Source organism: Dipodomys ordii, unplaced genomic scaffold (assembly GCF_000151885.1).
Source record: "Dipodomys ordii isolate 6190 unplaced genomic scaffold, Dord_2.0 Scaffold123, whole genome shotgun sequence".
Lineage (NCBI taxonomy): Eukaryota > Metazoa > Chordata > Mammalia > Rodentia > Heteromyidae > Dipodomys > Dipodomys ordii.
In genome coordinates this window covers 618,613-626,947 of record NW_012267339.1, presented here as the reverse complement: position 1 = coordinate 626,947, position 8,335 = coordinate 618,613, and the positions used below count along the sequence as shown (strand labels likewise).

The 8,335-nt window shown below is 36.9% G+C and overlaps 1 protein-coding gene across 2 annotated transcripts in view; it reads left to right on the top strand.

The window, feature by feature from the left end:
* The window catches only part of Klhl8 (kelch-like family member 8), a 52,181-nt gene extending 45,428 nt beyond the window's left edge, over positions 1-6,753 (top strand). The window contains exons 10-12 of one of the 2 annotated variants that reach the window (XM_013029852.1): positions 313-514; positions 1,292-1,407; positions 6,619-6,753. In XM_013029852.1, the coding sequence (XP_012885306.1) occupies positions 313-514; positions 1,292-1,407; positions 6,619-6,635 (335 nt within the window). In that variant the 3' untranslated portion in view covers positions 6,636-6,753. Of the gene's footprint in view, positions 1-312; positions 515-1,291; positions 1,787-6,618 lie in introns of those variants that run through there. The other variant, XM_013029853.1, reaches the window with a different exon arrangement.
* Positions 6,754-8,335: the final 1,582 nt, after the last annotated feature.

The window sequence follows — 8,335 nt, the reverse complement described above, 5'->3', positions numbered from 1 at the left end:
CAGCACCACATAAGCAAAAAGAAAAAAGCCGGAAGTGGTGCTGTGGCTCAAGTGGTAGAGCACTAGCCTTGAGCTGAAGAGCTGAGGGACAGCACTCTGGCCCAGAGTTCAGGCCCCACGACCGGACCCAAAAAAAAAAATAAATAAAAATAAATAAATAAAGTTGAATAGTACTTTTGGTAGTAGTTAGATAGGTGTTGGGTTTTTTTTCTAAACTTTTCTGAAATAGATTTTAGAAGCTATTGAATTGAGATGTAGAGGTCACTTTTTCTCTAAAGTATAATGCTATTTTTAAAATATTTCTTTATATAGGTGGTTTTGATGATAATTCTCCTCTAAATTCAGTTGAGCGGTATGACCCCCGAAGCAACAAGTGGGATTATGTGGCAGCACTTACCACTCCCAGGGGAGGAGTAGGGATTGCAACAGTAATGGGCAAGATTTTTGCTGTTGGTGGCCATAATGGTAATGCATACTTAAATACAGTGGAAGCATTTGACCCAGTGCTGAATAAGTAAGTAATGTTCCTTGTTTGAATAGTTGATTACAAGAATAGAATGTTAAAAATAGAGCAATCCTCTACTCTTTGTAGATATATCTTCAAAGACACCAGTCCCCTGTAATGCCTAAATCACAGATAATATTATCAAACTTTATGTATACTATATATGCTATGTTTTTTCTATACATCCATACTATGCTTTAGTTTGATTGGTATATTAGCCACAGTAACAATGGAAACCAACTAAAGTAAAACAATACCAGCATACAGTAATAAAATTGTCAGTGTCACTGGTCTTCTGCTTTGAATTATTATTATTAAGTAAAATAAAGATATGAACAAAAGCACTGTGAGACCACCAGAGTTCATAGGTGTTATATCAAATGCCTTATAAATAGGTAGCATCTACAGAATAGATACACTCGATGGAGAACAAATTGATGTCCAGGCAAGACAGAATGGGACCATATGAGGTTTCATCACTGCTTAGAACAATGTGCAATTTGAAGCTTATTTGTTGTCTGTTTCTGTGATTTTCTACTTAATATTTTTCATTACTGTAGTTTACTACTGGAAATTGAAACCATAGAAAGTAAAAGCTTAGATACCTGGGGGACTCATATACTGATCATCATAGTTGTTAGTATAAAGCTGGAATACTTTTCTTTCCTTTGGATGCTTTCTGTCTTTTAAAACCAGTTTCATAAGGAGGAATTTTTGTCATTGACTAGTATTTTGACTAAATTATACTTTGTTTTAAGATAACATTCTTTCTGTTCTGATTTTCAGATGGGAACTTGTTGGATCTGTGTCTCACTGCAGAGCTGGAGCAGGTGTAGCTGTGTGTGCCTGTTTAACTAACCAAATTCGAGATGTTGGTCATGGATCCAATAATGTAGTTGACTGTATGTGATTTCAACTCCAGCCACCAACAATTCAGTCATATCTGATAGCCAAGAGAGACAACATTTTGTTATGAACCTTTGTGGGTTGCAACTACAACTAGAATCCCTTTGTTGTATGTGACTAAACACAACTTTGGATAATAGCTGAAGAATTTTAGTCATAAAGTTAAATATGTTACTTCCTGCTTTAAAAAATAATTGAGTAGAGAAATATGACAGTCCAACCTGAAACCTTACCTACTTTTAAAAATGCTTCAAGTAGTGCCAAAAACCTTTGTCTATTTTGGTGATTAAAATATCACTTGTGGAGTTTTACATATTTTGGGAGGGGGGGGTCGGTTGTGGGGTTTGAACTCTGTCCCTGAGCTCTTTAGCTCAAGGTGAGCCCTCTACCACTGAGCCACAGTGCCACTTCCGGTTTTCTGGTGGTTAATTGGAGATAAGAGTCTCACAGACTTTCTTCCCCGGGATGGCTTTGAACCACAATCCTCAGATCTCAGCCTCCTGAGTAGGTGGGATTACAGACATGAGCCACTGGTGCCGGGCTTGGAGTTTTACATATTCTTTTGCCTACAGTATTAGCTTTTTTCTTGAGTGGGGAGATTAAATCTGTTTTTTCAACATAGGAAACTTCCTTTTGAAGACTGTTTCTACTTGGTGCTTATAAGTTTAGGTCTTGCTTTTTATTCTAGATGGTAAGTTCTCAATTTCTTGTATATTTTGAGAAACAGGTAAAATGTCTTGGTCTTTCTGAATGGTATTTGTCCTCTTTCTTGAGTGCTTAGAAAAGTGACATGAAAAACCCTTAATTTCTATTTGCATTGCTAGGATGCCAAAAGAATTAGCCATCCATCTACCTGACAAGTCTACAATTTTGTTTTGTTTTTTTCCTATCTCATGCAAAAGTGCAGCAGAGACAATCTGAGTGAAGGCTTTAGTTCTAGTAATTCCTTTTTGGGGGGGGGGAGTCCGGTCGTGGGGCCTGAACTCTGGGCCTGGGTGCTGACCCTCAGCTCTTCAGCTCAAGGCTAGCACTTTACTACTTGAGCCACAGCACCACTTCCGGCTTTTTTCTTTTTTACTTATGTGATGCTGAGGAATCGAACCCAGGGCCTCAGGCATGCAAGGCAAGCGCTCTACCACTGAGCCATCTTCCCTGCCCCAAGTTCTAGTAATTTTAACGTCTAGTCAAGATACTGTGAAAAGGACTAGTTCAGATTATATGTCTCTTAAATAAGGAGTTCTGAAAACACCTTCAACTTCCTTCTTTGATTTAATCGTTAGATTTTGAATTTAGGATCTGTGTTTTCCTTTTTCATTAATTTATCTCATCCTGTTGTGTCTAACTGCATGGATCTGGACTTAATCAGAAAATGAATGCATTTTTACAAAAACCCTTTTTAGGCTGTAGTTTACTGATCACTTTTAGTTCAAGTCAGTCATTAAGCAATAAAACACGACTGGTAAAAACAGAAAGATAAAATTAACATTTTTTCTCATTGTTTAATACCCTCCAGTATGTTCATTGAAATTTAATTGTTCATTTAAATTAGTTTGAAGCTAGGATATCAGTAAGCCTTCTGACATAATAGCTCTTCATTGTTTTAACAAACATTATACATTGCCTACTCATATGTATATTTTTATGAATATTAAGACATTCAATTTTATATTTAGACCTTTAGGCCTTCCTAAATTTTCCTTTAGTTAGGCCTTAGAATGTATTGTAGTCCACGTCTGTCAAGTTTTTGCATTCATAGGGAAGATAAGTCAGTGAAAGACACTTCTCTCTCCATCTAGATCTAAAGTTCATTGACTCATTAGATGAGAACCTGGACTTGTAAGAGTAGAGAAGGATGCCACGTTCCAAAAATCATTCCTATTGGGCATATCAAATCTAAAAATAAATTTAATTAATTTAAATAAATAAGAGGGTTCGTGTTAGCAGATAAATCTTTCATAAAGCAAATTTAAGTTTATCCTGTTAGCCAGTGGGCCAGTTTATAAGCCATAGCTAGCTTTGAACCAATGTTCTGTAGTACAAGTAACTATATTTTTCTGAACTCTACAGTACTTACTATACTAGATATGGAGATTAGGTCTTAAAAACTGGCTTTGGTCAGGTTCTAGTGGCTCATGCATATAATCCGATCTATTCAGGAGGCTTAGATCTGAGGATCACAGTTTGAAGCCAGTCCTGCCAGGAAAGCCCATGAGACTCTTACCTCCAGTTAAACACCAGCAAAGGAGCTGTGACTCAAGTGGTAGAGCACTAACCATGAGCAAAAAAGTTCAGGGACAGTGCCCAGATCCTGAGTTTAAGACCTAGGACTGGCACAAAAATAAATAAATAAAATAAAATAAAAACCTGGCTTCAGCTGTCTATTTCTCAACTCTTTGGAACTCTTGTATTATAATGCTTGATACTGTTGTGCATGTTATATTAATTTTAGAGGTTATGTTAATTTTCAGAGGTAAGGATCTTGTTTTTTTACTATGATGTGTTTTTTTCCTCTTAGCATATTTCTGCTTTTGTTAAGTGTATAGTTTGTTGTATTCAATTTCTGGTTTTTCTTATACAGTGGTCATCTCACATAATTAGTAGGTACCCTAGCTACCTGCTAATATGAAGTACTCAGAAGAGAAGTAGAATTGAGGGAACATGCAGTGGTCTGCTATGTTACATATCAGATCATAATCTCAAAGAAACTGACAGCCTGGAAAAAAATAAATAGAATAAAATACGTCTCTTTATGGGGTTAAAACATGTTCTTTAAGATGTGAAATGAGGATCAGAATAAAGGATGTTCATAGGATGAGGAGATGAGATAGTCAAGGGTGGCTGCTTTTTGTGAGGCCAATCAGTATAACCTCAAGTGGTAACAGTTCCTACCAAAAAGTGGTGTAATATAGAGCTAAAATACTGAAATTAAATCTGGAAAAGGGTAGAGTAAAAATTTACATATTTTTTCTTCCCTTAAGATGGGGGGTCTCACTATGATGTCCAGGCTAGCCTGATACATCTGGGCTTCTAAGCTCCTGCCTCAACATCATGTGAAGCTGGAAGAAACAGGGTGCCTAGCCTTCTGTATTACTCTTAACAGAAATCCTTCTAGCTTCTTGTATGTGATTCTCCACTTAGTTATTAAAACCACTGCTTTTCTGTATTGCACTGTCACTTTAAATACATTGAATTTTTTTTACTAATTTTATTGTATTATGTAACTAATCTTAACATTTGAATAAACTTTGTATTCCCTCTGAGTTTTACTCATTCTCTTAATTTCCAAGTGAATTTTGAATTTTTAATATTGTTAAATAAATACCTAGATAAGAGATTATTCAAAAGCATGAACAACTTTTTTATAAATGATAAAATCAAGAATTTTCTTTTTTACTTGCATGATAAAGTAAAAATGCATATAGAATCTAATTTTATATTTCATCAGTTCAAGAGTATTTCCAGGCTGTACACGGTTGCTCATGGGGTTTTTATTGTTGTTGTTTGTTTTTTATTTATGTTTTAGTGCTTGTACTGAGTCTTGAACTCAGGACCTTTTCTTCTTGCTTAGCTTTTGCCAGTCAAATGTTGGATTTTACCGTTGGATTTTACCACTTGAGCCACACCTTCCCTTCTAGCTTTTTGTTAGCTAATTGGAGGTAAGAGTCTTCAGATTTGTCTATCTGGCCTGGCTTTGAACTGAGATCCTCAAATCACCCTCCTGAGTAATTAGGATTACAAGCAGGAGGCTCTGGTGCCCAGTTATGCTCATGCCTATAATCCCAGCTCCTTTGGAGATGGAAATAATAGGATCATGGTTTGAGCAGCTCAGGCAGAAAGATAGCAAGACCCTTTTTCAGAGAACAAACTGAGTGTGGTGGTATATGCCTGTAATCCCAGCTGCCAGGCAGGAGTAGACATGCTATAGTCAGAGGCTGATTTGGGGCAGAAGTGGGAGAGCCTACTAATAAAGCGGAAAAATAAAAAGAGGCTGGAAACATGGCTTTAATGGTAGAGTACTTGCCTAGCAAGCATGCATAGGCTCTGAGTTCAAACCTCAGTACTGCCAATTTTTTTTCCTTTGACGTAAACTAATTCTTTATTGAGATATCATTAACTGACTCTTTTTCATGTAAAATTAGAAATGGTGACAAAACTTCTCTAATATTTTCTTAAGGCCATTAATAAATTAGTGTTATAATACTCTAGCACACCAAAACATAGTCATACTAATTTCGAAGAGTTGAGGATACATCAGTGCTATTTCTGAGAAATATGTGTATATCTGTTATTAGCAGGAAATTCTAGCTTATGATTTGATCATTGTTACAGAATCCTATAAATATTACATAATTATTTTCTCTCTCTCATTAAGATTGTAATATTTTTCTCCTTATATAAAGGATCTTTCCATTTAACAGAAAATAAATTTTTATTACCTATAAAAATCAGCAAAGACGGGGCTGGGAAGTTGGCTCAGTGGTAGAGCGCTTGCCTTGCATGCCTGAGGCCCTGGGTTCGATTCCTCAGCACCACACAAGCAAGAAAAAAGAAAAAAAGCCGGAGGTGGCGCTGTGGCTCAAGTGGTAGAGCGCTAGCCTTGAGCTGAAGAGCTGAGGGACAGCGCCCAGGCCCAGAGTTCAGGCCCCACTACCGGACCCAAAAAAAAAAAAAAAATCAGCAAAGACAACTAATGAGAGCTGTTTCAATAACCATAAGCAAGTTTCCTCACTTATTTCTGACTGGTTCTATGTGAAGATGATAATATATTTGTACTAGGATGAATGTGGTCCTTCCAAATAGTAACCTTGCAAAGTTGAGCTGCTTTTTTTAAGCAATGTTGCCTTTTGCTAAAAACATCTTGAAACTCATCTTTGAAAGCCATTTATAGCGGAGTACCAGTGGCTCTATCTTAGTCTTAGCCGGCCTGGCTTTTGAACTGGTTAAGATCTTGTAGGATTAAAATCTCTATTTGATTATGGGCCTTCATCAGATGAGAGTCAAAGTCATATTTATAGCTATTTCCATGGGTGAAATCTGTCAGAGAATTAAGGTTTTTCCCACTGGCAACATATTTTCTAAAGTAAACAGTTCGAATGAAAGATTTAAACAGTATTCTTCAGCATACTACTGTAAATGAATGTACAGATACCCTTTGGGAAGCCACCTTATTTGAATAATGCAAAATTTTTGTTTTTTTCTTTTTTAAGGTTTCACATATTACTGAACCAACCTACTACTGCAGAACATAGAAACAGAAAAACCAAATTTCCAGTAAAACATGTCAACTGTCCAGACAGAGGCATTACTTTGTAAGCTTTATAAAGAATGGTATCACGCTGTGATGTAGTCTTACTGAGTCTAATCTTTTCATTCAACAAGTTCGTCACTGGCTCATTTTCCCTGTTCTTTCACCTTACAAACACTGCTACAATTTCTTGATGTGCTTGTCCAAGAGTTTCTTCAGAATACCTGCCTAGAGCAAAGTGGGATTTTTTGTAAGGTATGTGGCTGATCAGGTTAATACATTATAAGATATGCCAAGTTATTTCCGAAATGGTTATGCAAATTTATATAATACGGTTTCTCATTCACTTGCTACTAAGACCTAAATATTGCCTGTATGGTAGGTGTAAGATGAATATTATGTGACTTGACTGTGCATTTTCCTTACTACTAACAAATTGAATATATTTCATGTTGCATCATTTCTGTCCTGCAAAATACTCAGTTTTTCATCTTCCTTTCTTAACTCTTCTCCATACTACTGAGAGTATGGTTGTTGTTGTCAGTTCTTGTTACTAAGTTGTTTTTATCTAGTTTGTAGTTTATATTTTCACTTTGGGTATTGTAAGAAAAACTTTTTTTTTTTTTTTTTTGGTCGGTCATAGGACTTGGTCTCTGGGCTTGGGCACTGTCCCTCAGCTCTTCAGCTCAAGGTGAGCGCTCTACCACTCTAGCCACCCAATGCCATTTCTGGTTTTCTAGTGGCTTATTGGAGATAAGAGTCTCACGGACTTTCCTGCCTGGGCTGGCTTTGAACCGGGATCCTCAGATCTCAGCCTCCTGAGTAGCTAAGATTACAGACATTAGCCACTGGCGCCTGGCTTGTAAGCAAAACTTTTTATTTGGGAGATTTCTAAATGTGAACCCTTTTTAAATAGTAAATACTTTACTGTCCCAAAGTCATAGTTGCTTATAGTTTCTTACAAAAATAAGTCCTGCCATAGCCAGGCACAGGTGGCTCATACCTGTAATCCCAGCCATGGTGACAAAAGCTTAGGGACGGCACCCAAGCCCATAGTTCAAGCCTCAGGACCAGCCAAAAAAAGAAGTCTAGCTAGAAACCAATGGCTCATGCCTGTAATCTTAGTTACATTAGATGCTGAGATCCCAGAATTGTAGTTCGAAGCCAATGCTGAGATCTCAGAATTGCCTTTTGAAGCCAGCCTGGGCAAAGAAACAAACTACCAATAAAATGAAGTGGAGCTGTGGCTCAAATGGCTCAGGGACAGTGCTGAAGCTTTGAGCTCAAACCCCAGTATGGGCACATAGACACAAAATGTTTCAAGAGACAGTTTGGGACCTGGGATGTAATTCAGTATGTTTGTATGTTTGCATAAGGCTCAAAGTTGCTTTGATCCTTAGCAGTCCCCCCAAAAAGTGTTCATAATTAAGTCTATTACACCTAGAGCTGATTAGTGCATCATATAAAACATTCCATTATAATCTCTGCATCATGTATTGATCAACTCATTCTTCCCTCAGAGACTTAAGCCACATAGCAAATTTTCAGGTTTCTGTTCTATTTCATTGGCCATTTTGCCTAAGCAAAAGCTACATAGCACATTATTTTAATTGCTGTAATTGGACTATGTGTCTTGTTACTTGGTAGAACTGGTCTCTTTATTTTTCTTACAAGGTATT